General features: G+C 33.6%; 1 protein-coding gene across 3 annotated transcripts in view; it reads right to left on the bottom strand.

The window, feature by feature from the left end:
• Nucleotides 1–1,593: 1,593 nt before the first annotated feature.
• Gcn5 (Gcn5 acetyltransferase) overlaps nt 1,594–27,951 on the bottom strand; it is a 39,534-nt gene continuing 13,176 nt past the window's right edge. For all 3 annotated transcript variants that reach the window (XM_069817515.1, XM_069817540.1, XM_069817526.1), the window contains exons 6-15: nt 26,973–27,106; nt 25,270–25,461; nt 22,960–23,223; nt 19,780–19,951; nt 16,513–16,718; nt 13,494–13,714; nt 11,174–11,334; nt 4,679–4,903; nt 3,873–3,963; nt 1,594–1,922 (exon numbers count right to left, since the gene is read on the bottom strand). In XM_069817515.1, coding sequence (XP_069673616.1) covers nt 1,729–1,922; nt 3,873–3,963; nt 4,679–4,903; nt 11,174–11,334; nt 13,494–13,714; nt 16,513–16,718; nt 19,780–19,951; nt 22,960–23,223; nt 25,270–25,461; nt 26,973–27,106 — 1,860 coding nt within the window. In that variant the 3' untranslated portion in view covers nt 1,594–1,728. The remainder of the gene's footprint in view (nt 1,923–3,872; nt 3,964–4,678; nt 4,904–11,173; nt 11,335–13,493; nt 13,715–16,512; nt 16,719–19,779; nt 19,952–22,959; nt 23,224–25,269; nt 25,462–26,972; nt 27,107–27,951) is intronic.

Raw genomic sequence — 27,951 nt, 5'->3', positions numbered from 1 at the left:
ATAAAAAATTAATCGAAAAAAAAGTTTTCATGAAAGATGAGCATTTTATGCAGATATGTGAGCCCAATAAATGGGGTATTTTATAAAAAAAAAAAGCCCGCTAAACTGGAGAATTCCCACGGTATCTTTGAACCGTGCCGTTACGTTTAGCACCAAATTTAAGTAAATACACAATCTCGCCAACATAAGAACACGACTTTGGTGTGTGGCTTCATTGTAGGGAGAAATTTGTTTCTTTTCTCTCTCTACCTCCTTCGTTCTGAACATTACTGAGAGATAGCACCACTGTTAGCTACAATATATATTTGCGCAAATATATTGAAGTAGATTACGTGACTTAGATGAGAGTCTCGAGACAAAACAGTTTTGCTATATTTCTTTTTTTTATTAAATGTTAAACACAGGAACGCTATTTCGTAATTTTATTTAAGAAACAAGCCAAACAAATTATCTTTGCATCAAAAACGGATGCTCCCTGGACCAAATTATCGTATTTTATAATTGTTTGAATGCAACAGAAGCCAGAAGTCTTGCACTTGACTAATGCAGTGAATTATTTAAGAATATAGTCACGACTTTTACTACCACCATTTCGATTGTGTTTTGTTTGGCACAGCTCGGTACGGCCTGGTGACTAGTGGCCAGCGAGTAACGTCGACTATCGACATTGCTCTGCCGTGGGTATTATCCAGTTGTTCCAAAAAGCCATATGCAGGAAATGTCTAGAGACCGAAACAAAAGGACGTATTACACAAAATAACATAATAAAAGGGAGCATCTGATCGGAGTTTGACTATATATTAGAGATTCTTAAAAGTAAACACAGAGTACAAAGATTTTTTAATCCAATAATCAAACTTCTCATCACAGAGATATTTATTTCGAATTGAGTTACAAAGAACACATTGACATGAACACTCTTTAAATCATAAATATCTACAATACTGATACAAATTGTAAATCATTGCACGTTTCAAATAAAATACATTCCTCCAATGTCTTAAATTGCATTAGAATTATGGAGAAGGTTCTCCTTTGTTTATTGGGCAGATATTATCTCTGCAATTTTCTTGGTAGCTGGCCTTTGGGTGCACATCAATCTGAGAGTCAATGAATAAAAATTTACCTGAGACTCTCATTCCAAACAGCCACACGTCACAAAACAAATCTTTATCAATTAATATTAGCCGAAGTGGCAGCTGAACATTTCATGAATGTTTTCGAAAAAATTATTTCCTCCGAAAATCTAAAATCAGAACATGGATATAACGCTGATGAAACTGGACTTTTTTTATCGGATGCTACACAGTAAGACGGCTCAGCAAAAGGCTATAAAAAGAGTAAGGACTGTCGGCTTTAAAACATGTGAATCGGTCCTCATTGCTTATGAATTCCAAAAAAAGTGCCTATGTGAACAGTGAAATTTAAAAAAAAACTGGTTCTATTAAGATTTTGTGCCAAGTGTAAAGTTTGACGACTTTCAATAATAGAATTATTTGATTGTTATCATTCAACAGTGTCTGTTACTAGCATCCTGTCATGCACAAACAATGGAGATCATTAGCTAAAAACGAACATGTCTGCCGCATTTGTCAGCAACCAAGAATAATTGCAGAATTTAAAGTTGAATGAAGATAAGAAAATATCTTCATGCTGGAATATTACGGAAGAATCAGTCTTGAGGGACTTTTTTCTATAAATTAACTTCCATTTGTACTTGTTTACATTTCACTTATCCCACAGTCCAAGTTCCCGCATACGAGTTTGGAAGTACTTTTCAAGAGCATTTGCACACCGATAATATTCGGTGTCGGGACTGTTGTACAAGCGGCAATTGGAGAAGATACGAGTCATGTCTGCAATAAACAGTCTTCTAGTCGTGTAGTAGCGGGCTTTCAGTCGATCACCCATTGTCTTCAGATCTGTTAAAAGGAAAGTTATTATGAAACAGTGTACTTGATAAGCCCCACGGCCTGGTAGGGTTGCCAGGCATTCCATATTTGAGGCCAGAGAAATTTATCTCTTATGTATCTCATATGGAACACCATAAATCCCGTATTTACGGACATTGGATCATAGATGGCCAATGAGTTTTTATTTTTATTTTATTCTTCTTTGTTCGCTTTTTGTACAGATATCGTGTTGTAGAAATAGAGTTGCCACATTGTACCTTTTTCCCGTATTCTTACTTTTTTTACCTTGAAATACGTCCTCTGTAATTTGAAGGCTATCTATATTTTTTTTTTCTGCAGTATAATTATTTTCAACATGGAATCTATTAGGCCCATTTGCAGATTTACTTTCATAATGCTGTGTGTGTTTGTACTGTTTAATGAAATTGTTATAAAATACTAAATCTAGTGGCTTGTAAGAATGGTAATGACTTTACACCTTAAACAATAAACAATCACTTTTATTACATGCTACTAAATTCCTAGAAAATTCCCATACATCTTCCTCCTTTTTTTTTCTTAAAACAAATCTGGTGACAACACTTTCTTATTAATAATGTTTATAAAAACCTGACAATGCAGCAAATAAATTTAACTCTCTAGCTTCCTATGTTCCAATTAGAGCAAATTATATTTCCAATCAATAGCTGTGTTTTATTTATTTGTTGTTGGATTGTGTGTATAGGATGTTTGAAGAGTTAAGATTATTTAAATCAAACTGAGTGATTCTCCTCTGCACGAAACAGAGGATGTGCATGTATTTAGGGCAATAGAACATTTATTTAATAATTTATTTGAACATAGCAGTGTAATTACATCTAACCAATATGAATGCAAGCCATAGGTGTATCTCAGTCGGCTAAGGCGCTTGCCTGCCGATCCAGAGTTGAGCTCAGGCGCGGGTTTGATCCCAGCTTGGACTGATTACCTGGTTGGGTTTTTTTCCAAGGTTTTCCCCAACCATAAAGCGAATGTCAGATAATATATGACGAATCTTCGGCTTCATCTCGCCAATTACCATTTTGCTATCACCAATCCCATCGATGCTAAATGACCTAATAGTTGATATAGCGTCGTTAAATAACTAAGTAAAAAAAATAACAAATCCCGGATAATGTGCCTTCTAAATTTTGATGATGAAAATAAACTGATGGTAACATGCATGTCAGCTTCAATGGTGTTAGACTGAGGTACTTTTTCCCATACTGTGCTTTAACATGCTAGTAGGGCCCATATCCTCTGATATGCGAATCATATATTTTTGTCTCTCTTAAAAGTTCCTCGTATTTTAGAGTTAAATGTTGAAACTGTCCCTTATTTGCATTCCGCAAAACCTGGCAGCCCTATAGTCTTGAGCCCAAAGTCCATCCTATATCAGCATCAGAAACCTGTCCTACCTCCAAGACTTCGCCTCAGCTCATTTTTCACTATTGCAAGTGCTAGATGACATGGTGGATAGTACTGGTGGAATGAAAGAGGGTAATGGGAATATCTCGAGAAAAACTGCCTGGAATGTCTGCCAGGGATCGAACACAGGCACTCAGATGGAAGACCACTACACAAGTATTGAGTCACAGATGTAGTAGGGATCAAGGGACTACACATTCCTACTGTTAAATCTATCCTCACACACTATTCGTCCCTAGAATAGTTGGCTAACGAAAATGTTAGATGGTAGAGACTGGATTAATCTTGCTCAGGATAGGGACCGATGGAGGGCTTATGTGAGACGGCAATGAACCACTGCGTTCCTTTAAAGCCATTTGTAAGTAAGTATATATTGCTTTTATGATTGTTTGGTTAAATGGCGTTGTCTTTAGAACTTCCCATAATTGTTTTAAAGAAATGCTATTGTATGCTTTACTTAAATCTACAAACACAAAATGTAGTTTTTGATTTACTGACAATATCACAACTTACCCATAGGAAATTTAATGTGATCATAATAATCTGGTACTTCATTCTTGTCAACAGGTTTAAGAAATGGCCATGCAGCATTGTGATTTTTTATCTAAAACAAAGAAATACATTAAAGTTATCAATGAAACAACAGAAGAAATCATGTATGACATTACTCACAAAGTAAACAGGTTCAAATGTACAATCGCATTGGGCTTCGGTAAATGACTTTGAACACTTGTACATGACCTGTAATAGCAAAGACTGATGTTACAGCTTCAATTTTTGCTATAAGACTGAATGTTTGGTTTTCCGTGAACACAAGCAACAAACTTTGACGTTTTGTTGGTCTGTCTTCAGTCATATGAGTAATGTGATGGAACCAGTTTTGTTTGTTCTCTCAGATTCTATTTTAAGTTGAATATATTGAGCTTTCTAAATGTATCACTTTGTATGTGATCTTTGAGGGAACATCCAGAAACTTATTTTAAGAATCTCATTTTGGCCGATTCTCAAAGGGAAAATAGCTGGGCTTTAAAAAATACTTCTTTCATAGCGACATGACCCTCAAATATGACGTCAGGTTGAGAAAGCACTGACTGATGTCTTAATTTATTTATTAAATTTGATAGTGCTGAATTTTATTTATTTATTTAACTAGCTAGCTAGCGAGTACAAATTAAAATGATCTGTGGTTTGGTGTTACTTAAAAAGTGCTTGTTCTACTGTATGTCTACATGAGTCTCAAAATACGTTTGGTTTAAAAAGAAGCACTGATCGTTTAATTAAAGTTTATACTCAGTTCATTGCCCAATTCAAACACTCACCGTAGTGAGAACATTCTTTAGTGTTGCCAGCAGTGTGTCTGGATCGTTACATTCCTCGGTGACCCTCGCAACTCTCGTGGCCCTGGCAACGGGCCTCCATCCTGTCTCTCTGATACCAGGAATGCTTTCCACAGGTATTCCCCGCACACCTTCTCGAAAGCATGTCAGACCAGGATGAACCTTCTGTACTTCTTGCTGTCGCATTTCAATCAACTTTTTGACAATCTGGTAAACAAACCAGATACATAAATTACTTCGAGTACTAAATAATATACGAGTATTGTTATCTGAATGGTTGGAGAACGACATGTTAAGTTCATATGTAATGCATAGTGAAAAAGTGACAGAGGATTTGAGGAAATCCCTATGTATGCATAATATCTATACAGGAATTCTGGTAATGGAATTACGACAAATAAGTACAATTTGCTGTAAGATTTAAGTGTGTCTAAAGAATGGGTGAAATAAGCTATGAATAAGTCAATCCTCCTGCGACGACGACAATAATAATAATAATAATAATAATAATAATAATAATAATAATAATAATGAAATACGATAATAATAATAATAATAATAATAATAATAATAATAATTGGGCGAATCCAGAAATGCATATAGAGTGTTAGTTGGGAGACCAGAGGGAAAAAGACCTTTAGGGAGGCCGAGACGTAGATGGGAAGATAATATTAAAATGGATTTGAGGGAGGTGGGATATGATGATAGAGACTGGATTAATCTTGCACAGGATAGGGACCGATGGCGGGCTTATGTGAGGGCGGCAATGAACCTTCGGGTTCCTTAAAAGCCATTTGTAAGTAAGTAAGTAAATGATACAATAATAATCATGATGATTTTACTTTCAACTTTACAATGGTGCCCTTTAATATAATAATTTATTTTATGTTATAACAAAACAAAATATGTAATTTTTATATTGCATTTCTTCGCATTTTTTTTTGCCATTTTTGTCCATTATGTCATCTTTTTCCATTTCTGAGATCATTAAAAATCATTTCCTCCGATTCTTATTGATTTTTGTAGTATTTAAATTCCCCCCAGGCACTGATGTAACTCTGGTGGCTAAGGTTTTTGCCTGCCGATCCAGAGTTGCGCTTAGGCATGGGTTCGATTTCCACTTGGACCGATTACCTGGTTGGAATTTTTCTGAGGTCTTCCCCACCAATAAGGCAAATGTCAGATAAACTATGGCGAATCCTCGGCCTCATCTCGCCAAATATAATCTCGCTATCACCACTCCCATCAATGCTAAATATTCTCGTAGTTGATACAGCATCGTTAAATAACCAATAAATAAATAAATAAATTCCCCCTCCCTCCCCCAGCAGTATTACATACAAATCATAGTTGCTGCTTTTCTATTATTTAATATTTTTCTTCACTAAGGAAAGTGACCTTCAGTCAGTGCTCATATTGATCGGCTAAGTTGACAAAGAATGTGATGAGAGTATATTTTATGTCGAGAGTGAGGAATAGGATAGGTAGGAGAGGGAAACGAACAAAATAATAAAGAATAATTAAAAAAAAACATATATAAGTTAATTTTTTATTTCATCAATTGAAAATGATCTATCATAAAAATTTAAGTAATAGAAACTTTAAAGTATTACGTAATGTGGGGGCAACAATAGACCTATGTTGTGCATGCACTTATTCAATAAACTTTATATTCAAAACAAAATAACTATTGAAACCATCAATGAAATTATACAGCATATTATCCCACTGCAAACACTGACACACTGTAGTGTAAGATTATCCTAAAGCAGGATTTTTTTACATATCTTCCATCATCTTGCATGATATGAATGCCACAGATAAAAGAAGAAATAAAAACTATTATAGCAAGTTCTGTTATTTTCGTTGCTATGAATAAACGTTAGTTCTACTTTACTTAAAAAAATCATATCTTATTCTGTGTTGAAGTAAACAAACATGGTCATCTGTGAAATTGTATTAACTGAAAATTATTTTTTAATGCAAGGAAAACAGAAACAAAAGAGTAATTCTTATTTCTTTTAAAAACTATCTGCTCTTCTGTATTTATTGTCAGTCCGTATACAATTTCCTCCCTTTAATTTATTAACTTGTTAGATCATATTTTCAAAACTTTAGGGATTTTTATGTAAATTTAAGGGGATTTTTATTAGTAATTTTTTAGCTATTGTTAGGTCATTAACATCCCCCCTAATGACGATGATGATGATGATGATGATTCACAATTGGTATAACATATAGCCTATAAGCACATAAGAATATGCCGTAAGCATTGTTACTGTATTATTTAGCCATCTGTACTTACTTACAAGGAGTGCGTTATATGGCAGTAAAAATTTTTAATAGCCTCCCTATGATATAAAAAATGAATCTGAAAACATAAGATTATTTAGGGCCAAATTAAAGAAGTACCTAATTCTCACGCCTTCTATTCTGTAGGTGAATTCATGACATTCAATAACACTTCATGAAATTGATACTAAAACTTTGTGTTGTACTAGTAGACTATATTGCAAATCTCGTCTATATATATTTCATCTAGACTGTGACTATAAATTAAGACTTTATAATAGTATTAAGCTTTTTGACTTGTTCCATATTCTAGCTGTAAAGCAATGTAATGTTAATAAATACAATACAATACAACACCAAGTTTTTAAACTTTCTATAATTACTCACAGCAAGGTGAGTTTTTTATACTACAGTATCTAGCAACTTGCCCACCCATTTCTATTTACTACTGTTGAACAGTGGAGTGGGATAGCTAAACTGACTTTGCAGTGCTAATTTAACAGTTAACAGTTGAATCTTCTTTGTGTTACTTGTGGTATTTTAAGCTGCATCACAAAAAACTTTGTCTTTAAATTCTTCAGCGTCACATTCATTGTCTAAGTGCAAGTTTGAACCAATAAATTACTGAGATTTGCGATAAATTAATTAGTTTAGGAAAATGTATATTTATTATGTATAACTACTTTTGTATATAGATCATTTTTAAATTAATAAGTTTGTACTTTTGTGATGTATTGTGGGTCTCTATCACCACGGCATGGCGTGTCCACAGGTTGCGGATAGAGGAGACGGCCTCCAGATATGGAGGGTAGCTGCGAATATAGAATAAGCAGTCGTGGACAGCCGATAAGGGGTGGTCCTCCAGCTTGGGGGTTGGGCGAAGGGCTAACAACCCATCACCGTAAAAAAACAGCTTGTTACGAAACCTAACAGTAAGCCTCGGAATGGGACTGATTCTCCGGCACGACCACAGCAAAGGAAAAAGGTTAAATGCCTGTTATTATTCGGTTGAGAAGCTTTTGTCATCTAGTCTTCTGTCAAAAAGTCTGAAAGTTAGAATTTATAAAACAGTTATATTACCGGTTGTTCTGTATGGTTGTGAAACTTGGACTCTCACTTTGAGAGAGGAACAGAGATTAAGGGTGTTTGAGAATAAGGTTCTTAGGAAAATATTTGGGGCTAAGAGGATGAAGTTACAGGAGAATGGAGAAAGTTACACAACGCAGAGCTGCACGCATTGTATACTTCACCTGACATAATTAGGAACATAAAATCCAGACGTTTGAGATGGGCAGGACATGTAGCACGTATGGGCGAATCCAGAAATGCATATAGAGTGTTAGTTGGGAGGCCGGAGGGAAAAAGACCTTTGGGGAGGCCGAGACGTAGATGGGAAGATAATATTAAAATGGATTTGAGGGAGGTAGGATATGATGGTAGAGACTGGATTAATCTTGCTCTGGATAGGGACCAATGGCGGGCTTATGTGAGGGCGGCAATGAACCTACGGGTTCCTTAAAAGCCAGTAAGTAAGTAAGTACTTTTGTGAACTGATATCAATAAATCTATCATTCACATTCATTGTCATTTTCTTCTAATTCAGTCTTTTTGCATTTTAAAATAAAAGTTTTCATCTCTTTTACTAACCTTGGCATTTCTAAACTACAAGATTTGTAATCTATCTTAACAGCTTTAGTAGATTTGGTTAGAAATGCTTCAAATACTCCCCATTTTTATTCTTAATTGCATCAGCCAATGTCAGTATAAATATTTAAAGTAAAAGACGTCTTATACTACATACTATCTGATACATTATCCATATCTTAAGTTATAAATATTTAAAGTAAAAGACGTCTTATACTACATACTATTTGATACATTATCCATATCTTAAGTTATAAATATTTAAAGTAAAAGACGTCTTATACTACATACTATCTGATACATTATCCACATCTTAAGTTATAAATATTTAAAGTAAAAGACGTCTTATACTACATACTATCTGATACATTATCCATATCTTAAGTTATAAATATTTAAAGTAAAAGACGTCTTATACTACATACTATCTGATACATTATCCATATCTTAAGTTATAAATATTTAAAGTAAAAGACGTCTTATACTACATACTATCTGATACATTATCCACATCTTAAGTTATAAATATTTAAAGTAAAAGCCGTCTTATACTACATACTATCTGATACATTATCCATATCTTAAGTTATAAATATTTAAAGTAAAAGACGTCTTATACTACATACTATTTGATACATTATCCATATCTTAAGTTATAAATATTTAAAGTAAAAGACGTCATATACTACATACTATCTGATACATTATCCACATCTTAAGTTATAAATATTTAAAGTAAAAGACGTCTTATACTACATACTATCTGATACATTATCCATATCTTAAGTTATAAATATTTAAAGTAAAAGACGTCTTATACTACATACTATCTGATACATTATCCACATCTTAAGTTATAAATATTTAAAGTAAAAGACGTCTTATACTACATACTATCTGATACATTATCCATATCTTAAGTTATAAATATTTAAAGTAAAAGACGTCTTATACTACATACTATCTGATACATTATCCATATCTTAAGTTATAAATATTTAAAGTAAAAGACGTCTTATACTACATACTATCTGATACATTATCCATATCTTAAGTTATAAATATTTAAAGTAAAAGACGTCTTATACTACATACTATCTGATACATTATCCATATCTTAAGTTATAAATATTTAAAGTAAAAGACGTCTTATACTACATACTATCTGATACATTATCCATATCTTAAGTTATAAATATTTAAAGTAAAAGACGTCTTATACTACATACTATCTGATACATTATCCATATCTTAAGTTATAAATATTTAAAGTAAAAGACGTCTTATACTACATACTATCTGATACATAATCCATATCTTAAGTTATAAATATTTAAAGTAAAAGACGTCTTATACTACATACTATCTGATACATTATCCACATCTTAAGTTATAAATATTTAAAGTAAAAGACGTCTTATACTACATACTATCTGATACATTATCCATATCTTAAGTTATAAATATTTAAAGTAAAAGACGTCTTATACTACATACTATCTGATACATTATCCATATCTTAAGTTATAAATATTTAAAGTAAAAGACGTCTTATACTACATACTATCTGATACATTATCCATATCTTAAGTTATAAATATTTAAAGTAAAAGACGTCTTATACTACATACTATCTGATACATTATCCATATCTTAAGTTATAAATATTTAAAGTAAAAGACGTCTTATACTACATACTATCTGATACATTATCCATATCTTAAGTTATAAATATTTAAAGTAAAAGACGTCTTATACTACATACTATCTGATACATTATCCATATCTTAAGTTATAAATATTTAAAGTAAAAGACGTCTTATACTACATACTATCTGATACATTATCCACATCTTAAGTTATAAATATTTAAAGTAAAAGACGTCTTATACTACATACTATCTGATACATTATCCACATCTTAAGTTATAAATATTTAAAGTAAAAGACGTCTTATACTACATACTATCTGATACATTATCCACATCTTAAGTTATAAATATTTAAAGTAAAAGACGTCTTATACTACATACTATCTGATACATTATCCACATCTTAAGTTATAAATATTTAAAGTAAAAGACGTCTTATACTACATACTATCTGATACATTATCCATATCTTAAGTTATAAATATTTAAAGTAAAAGACGTCTTATACTACATACTATCTGATACATTATCCATATCTTAAGTTATAAATATTTAAAGTAAAAGACGTCTTATACTACATACTATCTGATACATTATCCATATCTTAAGTTATAAATATTTAAAGTAAAAGACGTCTTATACTACATACTATCTGATACATTATCCATATCTTAAGTTATAAATATTTAAAGTAAAAGACGTCTTATACTACATACTATCTGATACATTATCCATATCTTAAGTATAAATATAACAATGATATGGTTGTTGATAAGAAATAAATTCTGTCTGTATATGATTTAATTTTAAATGACATATTATAATGAGAAAAACCTCATTTTTAAACAATATCTTAATTATTTTTTATGTAAGCAGTATTATTTCTTACCTCTTTTTGTCTTCGAACTACAGCAATAAATTCAGTATATACTATGCGTGGATCTAATTCACAATGCATTAATGTGGCACCTTCGTAGTCTTTTATATATCCTTGGTATGTACTACGACTCATCTTAATATCTTTACTAAAACCTTGTTTCTTGAAATAACCTGCAATATTGAAATAGATTTATTATTACAATCTATAGGAAAAAGTAAAATTGAGATTTTAGTGAATATTAGTTAGAAAAAAAAGGAGAGTTGAAAGAAGTATATCTGCAGTGCTTGGGAAAAGTGGCATAGTCAGTTTCCACAAACATTTTTTATTCATTTATTGACAACTCACCCAAACATCTGCTCGCTTGGGAAAAGAGACACAAGTATTTCTCCATTATAATAATTCAGAAGAAAATCAAATCGACATAAACCAGTTTTTTTTTTTTCCTTCTTTTGTAAAGTTAACATTTTTGACTTGTGCCACTTTTCCCGAACATTACAGGTTCTGAGATACAAAATTCGAATTTCTTGTGCTGTCAATTCTGTCACAAACAACACAGAGTGTGTGTGTAACACTGGATTGGTGGTGGTGCCTATCTTAAACATTTGTTACTTTAAGGCCACCACAAGGGTAAGTTAATGTCTGTTCATTTTACTTGTTAAAATATATTTTATTGGACACACTACTACATTTTCCTTCATTTCATTTTTCTGAACATGCTTCTACAATTGTCTCATGGATCTACACGATTATCTGTAGATACCTATGCCCACGTGCATCAACGTCGGTTAGTGTAACCATCGGTTAAAATTGTGACCTAATCCCCGATTAAGCATTTTTACGGTGGATCGACCTCGGTTACGACTTAAATAGGAAGTTAACCACAGTAATCTCTAACCGGCCAAATAGGAGCGGTTAAAGGAGATCACCAGCGATTAGTAGAGCAAGTAAAGCAAAATGGCGGCCATAACCACAGGTGATTATTTCGAAGACGATTATTATTGTGCAGTACTTGAATTACTTGGATAGAGCGTGAGCGTGAAGGTTCTTTAGTGGAAAGAGAGAATTCTTGCGAGCAATTAGGTGACAGAAAATTTCAGGAGGGATTTCGTTTATCAAAATCTACAAATGGATCAATTGAAATAACACAAGAACAATCATATTTCTCCAACGGATCGGCTGCTTATATTACGATTCTATGTAACTATTATTTTCTGTATTTTAAGAGGGAATACTCGAATACCGGTATCTCTTTTTCTATGTCACTGGCTGAACAAAGAGAGGTTATGGATGGATCTTAGGATAATGCACAATTCCCTGGTGTAGTCCAAGATCATACACACATTCCTACCAATTTTCTGCATCCTTTTCCTTTATGGATATTCCATCTTTTTTATATAATAGGCCTACATTTAAATCTAGTAATTAAGTCTATCGATACTTCAACCTAACATTGGGATATAATAATTTTTGGATTCAATTTTCCATTTTGTACGATTTTAACCTAAAAGTACTGAAAAACAAAGAAATGGAACTCACAAATATAACAGCACCCAAAGGCAAACAAATGCAACGCGAAAATGTAGGATACGTTCATTTCGATGTAGAACATAGTGAGCGCAGTCGTTTTTAGACGTTGACTATTATCTTTGCAGCGGTATGGATGCTTTCCTTTAGTCATTTTGTAGAAACAATGTACCATCATAGACTTTACTCTGGTTAAATGAGGTGTCAGCTAGCCATGTTTTAGTAATCGGTGATTATGAATGGTGCACATAAATTACATTTTAACCATGGCTACTGTTTAACCATCGTTTCGTAATCTATGATTACTGCGTTTTTAATCAATGTTGATGCACTTCGCCACTAGTCATCCTTGTCAACATTATTAAATTCAGCATCTTGCAGAAGTTTATCTTTACAAGGCTTCCCATGAACTTTCAAGTTCTATTTTGTAAGCTATAGAACAACAAGTAGAGAAAGTTACACAGCACAGAACTGCACACATTGTATTCTTCACCTACCATAATTAGGAACTTAAAATTCAGACGTTTGAGATGGGCAGGGCATGTAGCACGAATGGGCGAATCCAGAAACGCATATAGTGTGTTAGTTGGGAGACCGGAGGCAAAAAGACCTTTAGGAAGGCCGAGACGTAGATGGGAGGATAATATTAAAATGGATTTGAGGGAGGTGGGGTGTGATGATAGAGACTGGATTAATCTTGCACAGGATAGGGACTGATGGCGGGCTTATGTGAGGGCGGCAATGAACCTTCGGGTTTCTTAAAAGCCATTTGTAAGTAAGTAAGTATAGAACTAGGACACCATACCTATAGCAAATTCGTCTGCGAATGTGAGGAAGTGATAGATGTTCTGTCCAATATGATAATCCTTCAGATGATTCATAAGGTGGGTTCCATATCCTTTTACTTGCTCATTGCTTGTCACAGCGCAGAACACAATTTCTGTAAAACCCTGTGTCACGAACATGCGAAAGCATATGCCTCCAATAGGTCGATTGTCTTTAATAAGAGCCAGAGTCTTATGTTTTCTGAAACAATAAAAGACAATGAGTTTAAATTAGCAGCATAACACATATCTATCACTCTGACATATGGTATAAAATTTAAAAGAATTTGTTATGTTATGTTTTTATTTAACGACGCTCTCAACTGCCGAGGTTATAACAGCATCACTGGTGTGCAAGAATTTGTCCTGCAGGAGTTCTTTTACATGCCAGTAAATCTACTGACATGAGCCTGTCGCATTTAAGCACACTTAAATACCATCGACCTGACCTGGGATCAAACCTGCAACCTCGGGCATAGAAGGCCAGTGCTATACCAACTGTGCCATAAAAGAATTTGTCTGCTACTAAGTTTTCACTTTTCATATCTAAAAAAAATCCACTACCTAGATCTAATAAATGGTGAATTAATGAAAACAAACACAAACCCTGAAATACTTACATTAAGCATTATAGAAACAGAAACAAAATTCCCGCGCGCATACGAATATTATCTGGACCACGGGCTTGCTCAACACAAATTATAAATTGGGGGTTTGCTGGGAATCAAACCCGCATCCATAGGATTGTAAGTCCAGTGCTCTAATCATTAGACCATCATGGTGGCTTAGCTTCATATATACAGTAGTGACAGAACGTTTAAACTCACTTGCTATATTTTGCTTTATCAATCAATCAAACTCCTGTATCTCCTCACGAGGAGCATAGGGCATTCACAAAGTGCCTCCATCGGACCCTATTTGTAGCCAACATCTTCACTTCGCTCCATGTTTTCCCCTCCCTAGCAATTTCCTCCAAAACTGTTCTCTTCCATGCATTTTTTGGCCTTCCTCTTGTTCTACTACCCTGGGGGTTTTAATCCAAAGCCATTCTTTCTACTGCTCCATCTTCTTTCCTGATTGTGTGCCCTATCCAATCCCACTTTCGTCTTTTGATTTCTATTGTTATTTCTTTCTGATTTGTTATCTTCCATAGTTCTGAATCTGTGATTATATCTGGCCATCTAATTTTTTTAATTCTTCGTAAACATCTATTAACAAATGTACTGATTTCACATTACTGTTAAAGATTTTAATTTTTGTAGATCTAGATATAATATAAGATTTCCATATTGGGTACAACTGGACAAATGCACTATTTGCATTTTTTATTCGGTTCTTTACATCCTCAAAGGCTCCACCATCCTTGTCAATTATACTACCCAAATATTTAAATTCTTGAACAGTATCAATGTTATTATTATTTATTATAACTTTATCTGTCTTTTTACTATTTAATCTCATTTCTTTAGTTATATTTTGCTTTATACCTGTTTATAATGTCATTTCTTCCACTAAAATTATTTTTCCTATCAAATGTTTGAAAATATGTGACAAAGTGCATCATTACAAATTGATTGAGCTTTCTTACTACATTTTTGTAGCATATTTAACTAGTTAGATCATTTTTAATCTGTGATTGCACTCTAATTCTGATCCTTATCTTGTGATGTGATGTTGTTTGTTTATACATCACGATCTACCCTCTTATGACTCATGGAGAAATGTTTAGTGTAGAGTATTCCAGAGTACTTTCCAATGCATATGGTCCGGTTTTAACAGTCGAGTGGATCACTTCTGTGATTGCCTAGTGTTGTTGTTGTTTTCTAATGCCAGGCGTTTGACAATAAAGTCATTTGACCTCTTGCACTCCAATATTTTTCAAAGATATTATCATTGTCAGCCACTGAAGCACAGATTTTGAGGTGTTCCGAATCCATTTCTTGGTTTGAGTTGCACAATGGGCAGTTAGGGGACTGATATATTCCAATTCTATGCAGGTGTTTGGCCAAACAATCATGGCCTGTTGCCAATCTAAATGCAGCTACAGACGATTTTCGTGGTAAATCGGGAATTAACTGTGGATTATGATGCAGAGAGTTCCATTTTTTCCCTTGAGATTGTGTTATCAAATTTTGTTTGTTGAAGTCTAAGTATGTAGATTTAATAAATCTTTTCACAGAGTAATAAGTAGATTTAGTAACAGGTCTGTAAGTAGCAGTGCTGCCCTTCTTTGTTATTGCATCCGCATTCTTGTTTCCCAGGATTCCACAATGGGATGCCTAGTGTATTAACGTTCATTATCATTTTAATTGTGCAGTAAGCATACTAGTGCAGTATTAAGTGTCTCAAAAGAGCAAGAAGGGGGAAAAAGCCAATGTGAGTGAAGAAAAGAGAGCAATGGTATGTGTATATAAAGATGCAGGATGGTCCAACAAAAAATAGCAGAGAAACTGGGCATTTCCCTGGTTATACTGTCTATACATTAATTTTTAACCACAATGCTTTAGATATGAAGACCTGCGCAATATTAGTTAAAATTATTATATAAACTAACTTGATAGAATATTAGAAAATGTAAGTAATAACTTCTTCCTTCCAAAATTAACAATTGACAAGAGACATCAACACAGACATGAAAATACTACACATCCAACCAAAAAGCCAGAAACTAAACATACTAGAACAATATGAAATATACACACACACACAAAAACACACCCCAACGAAATTCTCAACACACAATTCAACTTCAAAACAGACACACTCTTTGACTCTACACTGTATCAAAGAAACACATCCTCACAGGAAACAGAACAAGTGGCGCGAAGACCAACAACGACCAGTTCTGAAGATGACCCATAAATAGGTCGAAACATGTAAACGAGGTAAGTTGAAATTTAACACAGGAAAGTCTTACCACACATATTCCGGACTTTTTTTTGTTTGAAATAATATTTTAATTGGCATAGTGTTCATGTTAATGAGATACACAATACTTACGGGTCAAACACCAGACGTGAAATATATTCCTTAGGCATACGAGGTAACTGATGAGAGAATACATTTTGAAGACCAATAAGCCACAGCATGGTCTGTTTAGAAACAGCTGACGTGAGAGAATTGCCAACCACGTGAAATGAGATGATTCCTCTCAACTCTTCTTGCTTGGCAGTTTCATCTCGAGGTGCGTTTTCTGGGAAAACAGCCTGCAATAAATAAACTGCATTCAGAAAACATGTCCACAATGACAACTCATAAAAAAGAAACAAAATCTACTTTCTTACAGAAATCTTTCTTGTACATATTGTACTGTCTCCACTTCATTTATTAAAAACTAACAATAAAATTAAGAAATGCTGTGAACTATAGGCATACTGAGATGTTGATACAGCGTCGTAAAATAACCCAATAAAATAAAAATTAAAAAATTCAGTCACAAAGAAGATTTAAATAAATAAGACGTTTACAACATTAGCAAAAACGGTTTAAAAATATACAGCATGTCACACATGGCTATTTTTCGGCTGGAACACTTCAGAAAATCATGATCTTTATATGAAGCACAGTTCATTATTTAATTTCAAAAGTTATGCTGTAACATAATAAAATCTTCTAATGATCATCACTAGTAGTACTGATTTACAAAGTTGCTGCCATTACTTTTCGAATGTCCTAGTAATAATACACTCCACCAGTGGTGGCTGGTGGTTTGAAAATATGGTGGTGCACAGTGGATATCGAAGAGGAGTTAAACATACTTTACTTTAAAGTTTAAAACCGTGTATACATATAAAGCTAATTTATATGCTGTTAATAAGTAAAATGACTAAATACAAGCATACCTATTTATACAGAAAATCCAAAAGTGGAAGAGGTCCTCGGCGGAGCTCTCTATATTGCGATTTATCCTCATGAAAAACATTTGAGCACAGAATCATTATCAGAATTCTACCAAGTACCAAGTGCAACGTTTTCGTTCATAAAATTCAAATGCAGTTTTCGTAGACTGTCGGGAGATAGCAGCACTTATTGTCAGAACGACAACTCTTAGAACTTTAAAGCAAAATACAAGCTCCTTTATGTATTGTGCCGTTTGTGTGCATGTAGATTAAGAAAGTAATATGCGAAATATGCACAAGCCGAATGAATACATTTTTCATGCTTATTACTTCGGACAAATGTCTAGTTGAAACAGATACTTTCCCAGTGAATTTAGTTTCTTCTGCACTGGCGTTGGTGTCCATGTCAGGGGGTGCGACAAACCATTCTCAATGAGGAAAGCAGTATACCACGCCTCTAACCCCCCTGTCCCCGCATTAGCCGAACATCTCTATAAACTACCTTCCCTAGGTTTTCAATGTCTTTGCAAACCAAAAGGCTTGGAGGCTCCTGCAGACGTACAAAACAAGACGCCAGCTACAGACAGTCATGAATGAAAATTGTAAAATAAAATTATATTTTTAATAGTAACAAAGCCGGGAGATTAGGAACATTACTGGGGGGTGTACAAACTTGCAACCCCCTTGAGAAACCGCCACTGCACTCCACATAAAATTTCTGACAAATATTTTCCTTATTTGGATGTTCTTGTGGCAGCAGGTCAGTAACTGTTTTAATGAAAGCATATTTCCACGTTTTACTCACCACTAATAATAAAAATGAATCAAAATTATGTAATTTTACCTTATGCCTTTCCAAGCCCTTTATACTGTATGTGTGTACAGACTCTTAACCTTTCTGAAGTGGCAATTTCTTCCATTCATTAGACGTGGAAGTCTCATCTCATACTGTTAATATGTTGTTGTTGTTTTCTAATGCCAGGCGTTTGACAATAAAGTCATTTGACCTCTTGCACTCCAATATTTTTCAAAGATATTATCATGACCAGCCACTGAAGCACAGATTTTGAGGTGTTCCGAATCCATTTCTTGGTTTGAGTTGCACAATGGGCAGTTACGGGACTGATATATTCCAGTTCTATGCAGGTGTTTGGCCAAACAATCATGGCCTGTTGCCAATCTAAATGCAGCTACAGACGATTTTCGTGGTAAATCGGGAATTAACTGTGGATTTTGATACAGGGAGTTCCATTTTTTCCCTTGGGATTGAGTTATCAAATTTTGTTTGTTGAAGTCTAAGTATGTAGATTTAATAAATCTCTTCACAGAGTAATACGTAGATTTAGTAACAGGTCTGTAAGTAGCAGTGCTGCCCTTCTTTGCTAAAGCATCCGCATTCTCGTTCCCCAGGATTCCACAATGGGATGGTATCCATTGGAATACAATTTTTTTATTGAGTGATATTAATTGAGAGAGCATTTTAGTTATTTCTGCTGTTTGAGATGAAGGTGTGTGTTTAGAGACGATTGATAGAATAGCTGTTTTGGAGTCGGACAATATAACTGCATTCCTAAATTTATTAATGTGGCATAGAAGGTCCTGAGACATTCACTTATTGCAATGATTTCACCATCAAAACTTGTTGTTCCATATCCAAGAGATCTATAAATACTGTTAATATACTATATTGTAAAAGTACTCATTTTTCCCCCCTAACTCAACTCTATTTTAAATTCGTGCCAAAACGTGGAAAAAAATTCTTAAACACTTTAATAACTTAAATGAATGAACTAAGTTAATATTATAAAGTAAGTTTACTTCTTTTAATTTTTTTGCTTATGTACTTTTATGGCTAGAAAAATCTTACTTTCTATCTTTTTCGTGTCTATCAGAGTCAAACTGTATAATAACAGATGTGTATAAAGGACAAGATGCAAAAAGATTTTCCTAAATATAGAAATCTGAACTTTATGAATATATTCTTTTTCTGATGATATTTTACGTTAAAAACTAATATATGTACATTTGATACTAATTAGAACATATACATTTTAATAAAGACAAAAGTCAGATCTCCATCTACCCTCTCTTAGTCTCAGCTCTTCACTATTCAATGCACTGCCTAATTGTCTTAAAGCTCTGAAGGGCCTAGAGACAAAGTTTAGAACAGAATTAACAAAATTTCTCCATACTCATTCCTTCTATTCAACTGATGAATTGTTTGTGCCTCTAAATTGAATTTATCTGCTTACTATATATTATGTATTACATATTTTTGTATACAATTTTACTTGTTCTGCATCTCAAAGCTACATGCTGATGTAAGACCTACGGAATTCAATAAGTAAAATAAAAAAAGAGATAGAAGTCTTCTATGACAAAAGTTCAAACAGGGAGGTATATAAGAGGGAGCAAATACTGAACACACCTCAGGACCAACCATATTGAGAGGGGCATCAATAGTTGCAATGATCTCTGCAACAGTTGCTTCTGGCAGATCTTCCATTGGCTCAGGAACCATGCGACGTTTCTTGGAATCAGAAGGTCTGCAACTTGCTGCTCCTTCAGTTGCCACAGATGCTGTCCGTTTCTCACCAAAACTAGTATAACAGGAGTTCGTGCTTCAGTTACTATTAAAATTTCAAAACACCAGTAAAGAGAATAAATGTATACATTTAAAAGAGGAAAATAAGTCAGAAAAGACTGACCTTGTGATTCTGATTCAAATTCAATTCAAATTTATTCATTTAATACATTAGGTCATCACTACACAGGCATTGCAGCACAAAAGAGCAGAAGCTCGTACTCTGGCACAGTTCAGTTTAGTTATACAAAATATTTTACAAAATTGATGATTGTTCACGCACCACAATAACATAAATATAGAGTAAGATACAGATAGCATGTAATAATCTATACAAAATAACAGAAACTACGAAAGTATACGTGTATTAAATTTAAAATTTAAACTCAATTAGTTTAAGAAAAGAAAATTATTAAATAATTAATCAGATTTGTTTCTTAAATGGAAGTGTGTTAACTGTACTTAGCTCAAGATTAACTCTAATTAATGAGTTATATAATCTGGGTCCAAAATTTCTGTTGTGTTTTAAACCAGCAGTTGTGTGAAATTTGTGTGTATTTAGAAAGAAACTGTAATTTGTCTGGTACAGTAATCATGAGAATCAATTTTAATTTATTTGATTTTTATGGAAGTAAGTCAGCAACATATGTTTATATATTTTTGTTCTAGATTTGATGTACCAAAGTCCAGAAAAATTAATTTTGTTGGGTAATCTAAAGGTTTATAAGGACAAACTTTGTTAATCCTTTCTTTAAAGGGTGGAATGTCGATTTTGACAGAGCTAAGTACACTATACGTAGGTCATAAATAAGTAAATAAGAACATAGAATGGAAAATTTGTGGACTGTTTAGCGCAATCTGTTACAAAGGACAGAGATATTCATGTTAACCCTCAACAACAGATGTGTGTAATGTGAGCTGCCAACACAGATATGCGGTCTCCGATACAGCTATTGTATTAGTATTGTTGTCGGCACAAGAACAAAGCAATGGATGTGAAATAACTTGGGTGCTGTTCTTTTACATCCCTTCACTTAATTTAAAAAGCAGAGATGTAATATATTGCAACATTTTATTTATAAAATCATAAATGCTCAATCTCGTGACTACTACTGCTTGGAAATACATGAGTACACATAATAAGACGCGTCCATCAGAACTCAATGTATTAAAGTTGAGTTTTGAATGAAATTAGCGGAATAATATACATTTAATGATTAAATGAAATAAAAACTGAAATAATATATGTTTAAAGCAGAAAACATAAATATTCAAAATATTTCCTACTTTATATAGGTACAGTACACTTTCAATAGGCAATTATTGTTGATCACTCTTAAGGACGAAATCTTGTTCACCTGCAGTCTAACCTCATTATCCTCATCCTCTGTCCACTCAAACACTGTCTCGTCAAAGTTTTCATCATTAAAACTAACTTTTTGCAAAGGGCCTTGTGTAGAATCTATTGCGAGAATGGAGAAAAACAGTCCAGTTTGCTAGCAGTATACTTATTTAATTAATTAATTAATTTAAATTTAAATATACAAAATAAAGAATATAATTACAAACAAGAGAAATAGAAATAAAATAATACAATCAATATAAAAAAGGAGATACAGTAGTATTAACAAAATTTGAGACTGAATGAGCAGTTACAGAAATTATATAATACAATATTAATATAAGAGAAATACAGAAAATAATAAAAAAAAAATACAAATAAAAATAAAAATAAATAAACAAAATAAAATAGGAACTAAAATTTAAATTACAGCGGCAATGGAATTATATAATATAATATGAACACTAGAGAAGAATAATATCGCACGTGAAAAGTAGGACAATTTATATATATATATTTCAAAATTATAGAATACAAATATAATATAGGTTGATTAATTCATACACATAGGCTATAAATTTATTTAATCAAATTGAAGATATTAACACGTTTCTAATTTTCTTGTTATATGTTAGTGGGTTACATGTTAGAAGTTCTGGGTGTAATTTAGTTAAAGCATTGTACAACCGAGGGCCAAAATTAATGCTATGCAGATGTGAGACATTTAGGTTCTACTAATGTTGAATTAATATTTCGTCTTGTGTCATAATCATGTGTCTGTAATATAAACTTATTACAATTTTTATGATAAAATTTTAACAGCGTATACTTATAAATTTGTTCAATATTAAATACATTAAATTCAGAATAAATTAATTTAGTTGGATAATCGAAACGTTTCTTCACACAAATTTTAATTATTCGTTTTTGTAGTAAATTTAAGGACCAAGATTAATTTTTGTACTTCCACCCCAAACAATTATACCATATTGAATGATAGACTGAATAATGGCCAAATAAACATTTCGTAGAACTCTAATGGGTAAGTAGCATCGAAGATTAACGAATTTATAAATTGTTTTACGAAGATAAGTAATGTGATGAGGCCATTTTAAATTCCGATCAATAATGATACCCAGATATTTCACATACGTGGCTTCTTTCAATGGTGGACATTTACAACTTTTGGGATCTAAACAATTTTCACTGTGTATTATTAGTCTATATTAATCGTTAAATTTTAAATTTTGAACTATGAGTAATATCTCCAGTACTACACGAAATAATTAAATACCACTAAGTGAACTGCCCCACTGGCTTCCCAGCAGAAAGTACACAAGTGTTCACATTCGTAAAGTGGTGGGGACTGGTTCATTTCCACATTAAAAATTTTGGAGCAGTTTCAGAGACCGCACCTCTGTGTTTGAGGATTAAATGTTGGTCAATAATAATATCTACATACTGAAGTTGTTTGGATATACTAAAGAAGTGGCATGTGCAAAACTAGGTCATAATTATGTATTGTTATATTTTTATTACTATTTCATTTTAATGGCTCAAGGCCAAGTGATGTTAATGAAAATATACTAATTCTGTTTTAGAAACATTCAAAGAAAGTACCAGAGCATCCAATCATTCCTTAATAATGTTAATTAATACCATTGTTAGATATATTAATTTACCTCGCTGTTCCTCCTTCCCTAAGTTGTTTCTTTCCAAAGCCAGGACTGAGAGTCACTGTTGTAAAGTTATTTTTGTCACTAGGTGGCACTGTTAATTTCTCAAATTCTCCTCCTCGTCTCAATCCAGATGTTGCTGCCATGGCACCAGTAGGAAGTTTCGCTTCTAGAGTTGCCTGTAAGTGGCTAGGTGGATCTGGTTTGAATTCGGGATCCCATATTGGCGAGTTCTGTGCATAAATTTCTTCTTCCAACATAGACAGAAACCTGCATTGTGAAAAGATTATAACATTATCTACCCGAGAATAAAGTATTTCAAGTAAACAGATCATGAACGATAATGTAAAATGTATTTATTATTTATATTTAGCCTACCAATAAAAATTTCAATCTGTAACAAAAGGTACATAAGAGAAACTGTGGGGATTCTAAGACGAAAGTATACAAAATACGCAATATTAAAGGTGACCACATAGTCAATAAAGGTTAAGTATATTAATGCGTTAACAGACAGAGCTCAATTTAGGAGTGATATTTATACTATGCTTGTTTTCCAGTTTAAGTGATTATCTAATTCTAAATCAAAAACTTCGTGCTTACAGATTCTTCTAGATCAATTACACTTAATCTAACATTGAAAGAAAACTGAGCACTCTTATGACTACACTAGTTTTATCAACATCAAGTGCTAGTTTATTCACATTAAACCACTCATGCATTAGCTTTAACAGTATTGGAAGTATTTACAGACTGATCATATTGCTTACTTGAAATAATCACACTTGTTTCATCTGCAAATAAGATTGCTTGGGATAAAGTATTTATGGTTGAGGCTAAATCATTAATACTGTGACTTTTAATTCAAACAATAATGAAACTGTTATTCACAACAATAATGACTTTTTATAACTGAATTCAAAACACTCCCGTCAACAATGGGTATTTCACTCCACACATCAACACAGTATTCGTTATTGCACTCCACAGACGACAATGACAATTCACTTGGATTATTGAGAACAACAATGTACTCCTAATCTCAACTAATGTTCACAAAGCACTATTTACAACACAAAACTGTCAGTTCTCAGTTCACAGTTCGTTTGCCTTGGCTAATTCTTCTAGCTCAGTCACTCAAGTTCACAGTATATCGAACCCAAGACTTGCAGAGTCAGTCCACTGAACTTCGAACTCAAGACTTCTGGAGGCAGTCCAATGCACTCGAACTCAAGTCTTCCAACTGCGTTGCTTCCACCTGGACGCTGCTCAAGTTCACTCGCGTGTCGAACCCTAGACTCCTGGGCGCTGCTGAACTCGCTGTTCAATACTAACAACAACTATTGGCTGGCTCCTTCTTCGCGTCTCCTTTTTATCATTAAACCATAGTTTCCAGAAACCACGATGCTCGAAATTTCTACTTCTACACAGCAAAGCACCTGCAGCTTTGTGTCCCCTTTGCTTCGTACCATACCGCAAATGCCCATGCACCAGATACGCGTGCAACCTCCCTCGCCACGCTGCCCATCTCTCGCGCTCTCCGCCCTCTGTGGGACGCGCGATCGACTCTCGGCTGTCACAATATAAACCAGAAACAATACTGGACCTAAAATTGACCCCTGGGGAATTCCATGTATAATATTCCTAAATTCTGAGTAACTCTGTGACTATATGATATAATTATTTCTACTTTTGTTTTGTATTTTATAAGTAAGATGTAAACCAATATAAGGTTTCACTTTTAAGATCATAAAACTTTAATTCGTTTATCAATATATTGTGACTGACATAGTCAAATGCTTTAGTCAAATCATAAAACAACTCTCTAATATTAATTTCGAATTTAAAGAATTCATTACTTCATTCACCAACCTAAAAGCTGCATTCTCTGTTGACTTTTGTTTTCTAAATCAAAATTATTCTAAAACTAATATATTGTTGGATTCTAAATAACGATATGATTTGTTATACATAACTTTATAGAAAACTTTTGAAAATATTGTTAATAATATTGATCTATAAATAGCAATATTAAATTAATATCTCTTTTCATTGGTTTTACTATTGAGTACTTGAGTCTGTCTAGGCAAATACCACATTGCACTGACAAATTACATTAATAGCTTAAGGACGAGAAATTATTTCAGAACAGACTTTCTTAAGTTTTATAACATCAGATATTAATTCTGGTTAACTCATATTTAGGAGTTCTCATAGCAAATACTCAATGTAAATGACATTTAAGACACAAACAGTGTTTGTGAGCTATGATTCACTTGAAATAATAAAGTATGACGGAAATGTTTTGCAATATACCTTGGAAAATGCGTGAGAACAAGAACTCTCTTCTCAGGAGGCATTCTCTCTCGCTCACTGTTACATTTGTCCATCAGCTGGCGACGCACTGAACGGAATACAGCACGCAGCAGTGTCCGCCCAAACACAAGTGTCGTTTCAAAATGAGGCAATGAGTCGCAAAATGCAGGCACATGGCAAAATACAAGCCACCTACAATTACAAATATACAGTAAATATAAAATGCATAGTCAGTGTGTCTAACAATATGTAAAATTCAAAATCATGCAATCTCAAAATTGACAGACAAATTATTTAACAGTTTGGGACATTCAAAGTTTTAATGTGAACAATGAAGAATTTTTTGTTGCCACTGTAACCTCATGGTTTTGGAAATAAGAGATTAACATAAACTAAAGTCTGCGTGATAAGAGAAAGTGTACAGTAGTGGCAAAAAAACAGGACCGACCCTTGTAGCTGATTTCAGAGCCTTGTTCACTCCAGAGCACGATAGACTAGTAACCAAGACTTTCGTGGTTCGAATCCTGCCTGGGAAGGAAACTTTTTTTTTGTTCCTTATTCAAATTTATTCCCAATACTTCTCGATTGCTGGTAAAATTCATGTTCTGGGAATAATAAGTTCATTAAGTAGTAAAATATCGCTGCAATCGAAAAGTATTGGGAATAAATTTGAATAAGGAACAAAAAAAGTTTCCTTCCCAGGCAGGATTCGAACCACGAAAGTCTTGGTTACTAGTCTATCGTGCTCTGGAGTGAACAAGGCTCTGAAATCAGCTACAAGAGTCGGTCCGGTTTTTTGCCACTACTGTACATTGAGAACAATGTTGCCACAAAGTTAGGGTTGCCATAATTTGGGAAGATAAAATATGGACACATTAGTAAGTTATGTAATAAATTGGTATTTAGCTTGTGGATTGTTGGTTTTATCAATAGTCTCTAAACATACACCTTCATCTCAAACAGCAGAAATAACTAAAATGCTCTCTCAATTAATATCACTCAATAAAAGACTTGTATTCCAATGGATACCATCCCATTGTGAAATCCTGGGAAACGAGAATGTGGATGCTTTAGCAAAGAAGGGCAGCACTGCTACTTACAGACTTGTTACTAAATCTACGTATTATTCTGTGAAAAGATTTATTAAATCTACATACTTAGACTTCAACAAACAAAATTTGATAACACAATCCCAAGGGAAAAAATGGAACTCTCTGCATCATAATCCACAGTTAATTCCCGATTTACCACGAAAATAGTCTGTAGCTGCATTTAGATTGGCAACAGGCCATGATTGTTTGGCCAAACACCTGCATAGAATTGGAATATATCAGTCCCGTAACTGCCCATTGTGCAACTCAAACCAAGAAATGGATTCGGAACACCTCAAAATCTGTGCTTCAGTGGCTGACTATGATATCTTTGAAAAATATTGGAGTGCAAGAGGTCAAATGACTTTATTGTCAAACGCCTGGCATTAGAAAACAACAAAACAACAAATTCAAATTGGATTAGCTGGGATATGAACCCGAATTCTGTGGGTCTGAATCGATATAGAGAGGAATAAACGGGACTCCATGTAACAAGAACAGATGACAATAAAATGGTTGGTATTTTAAATATGCTGAACAGTCAATTTAAACGTTAAACTTAGTTTTAGAGTTAAAGCAAAAAACAAAAGAAGAAGGCATTCCATTTCTTACCTGGTGTAATTGATCTTATAAGCAGACACTTCATCTGCTGTTACAACTTGTTGCCTTGCACTTGGAGTTTCGAAATTCCAATGATTAAGGCAATGTAAGAACATCTTGGCGAGATCATACATGGTTTGCCATTCCTGAACAGAAAAGTTACAATTAGGAATTGCTCTAATAAAGTATGAATTTGAACTTCTAACGTATCAGAAATGGCCTCTTTCTGTGATGTGAGGTTTTAGGGCAGTGATTCCCAACCGGTGTGCCCCGGCACCCTTGGGTGCAGCGTGATCGGCTAAGGGGTGCCGCGAGATATTGAAACAAACAAAAAAAAAAAAAAAAAAAAAAAAAAAAAAAAAAATACGGTCTACTTAAGCCTAAAGTCTTGTAAGGTCTTGAAATAAAATAAGTCACATTCTACTCTTTCAGGAGTGAGCTAAAGTTTTATCTGTTTATATTATATTTTATGTTACAATTATTAGCAAAATAAAATAAATTACTCTCATGCAAGACAGATGGTGACACTGATTGATTTACTTCAATAATTCAATTACACTTGTATCCAACTCAGCCAATCCCTAGGAACATTCCTGACTCAGTATACTGGTATAGACTACTTGCTTCTTCATGAACATTCCCAAGACTTCGACAGAACAATATATTATAAAAGTGTACGAGTTCTGCCGCTGCTTTCAGTTGTTTTCTTCGCGTTGATTCACAGTGTTTTGCTCTGGATAAGTTCATTGTTAAACATAAATGCCAAGAAAGTGAAAGTGAACAGTCGGCTCCTACAGTTACAGTTTCTCCCGGACTGTCAAATTCAACACATAAAGAAGGCAGGATCATACCTGGACAGTTACTTAGCGTATGGATTTACGTGGAATAAGAATGAGGAAAACCCTATCCCTGTGTGTTTAGTTTGTGGCGAAATACTAAATCTTAGCAACGAGACCATGGTACCTAGCAATATGAAGTGGAATCTTACAAC

The sequence above is a fragment of the Periplaneta americana genome, chromosome 1 (assembly GCF_040183065.1).
Source record: "Periplaneta americana isolate PAMFEO1 chromosome 1, P.americana_PAMFEO1_priV1, whole genome shotgun sequence".
Taxonomy (NCBI): domain Eukaryota; kingdom Metazoa; phylum Arthropoda; class Insecta; order Blattodea; family Blattidae; genus Periplaneta; species Periplaneta americana.
This window is presented reverse-complemented; position numbering and strand designations above follow the sequence as displayed.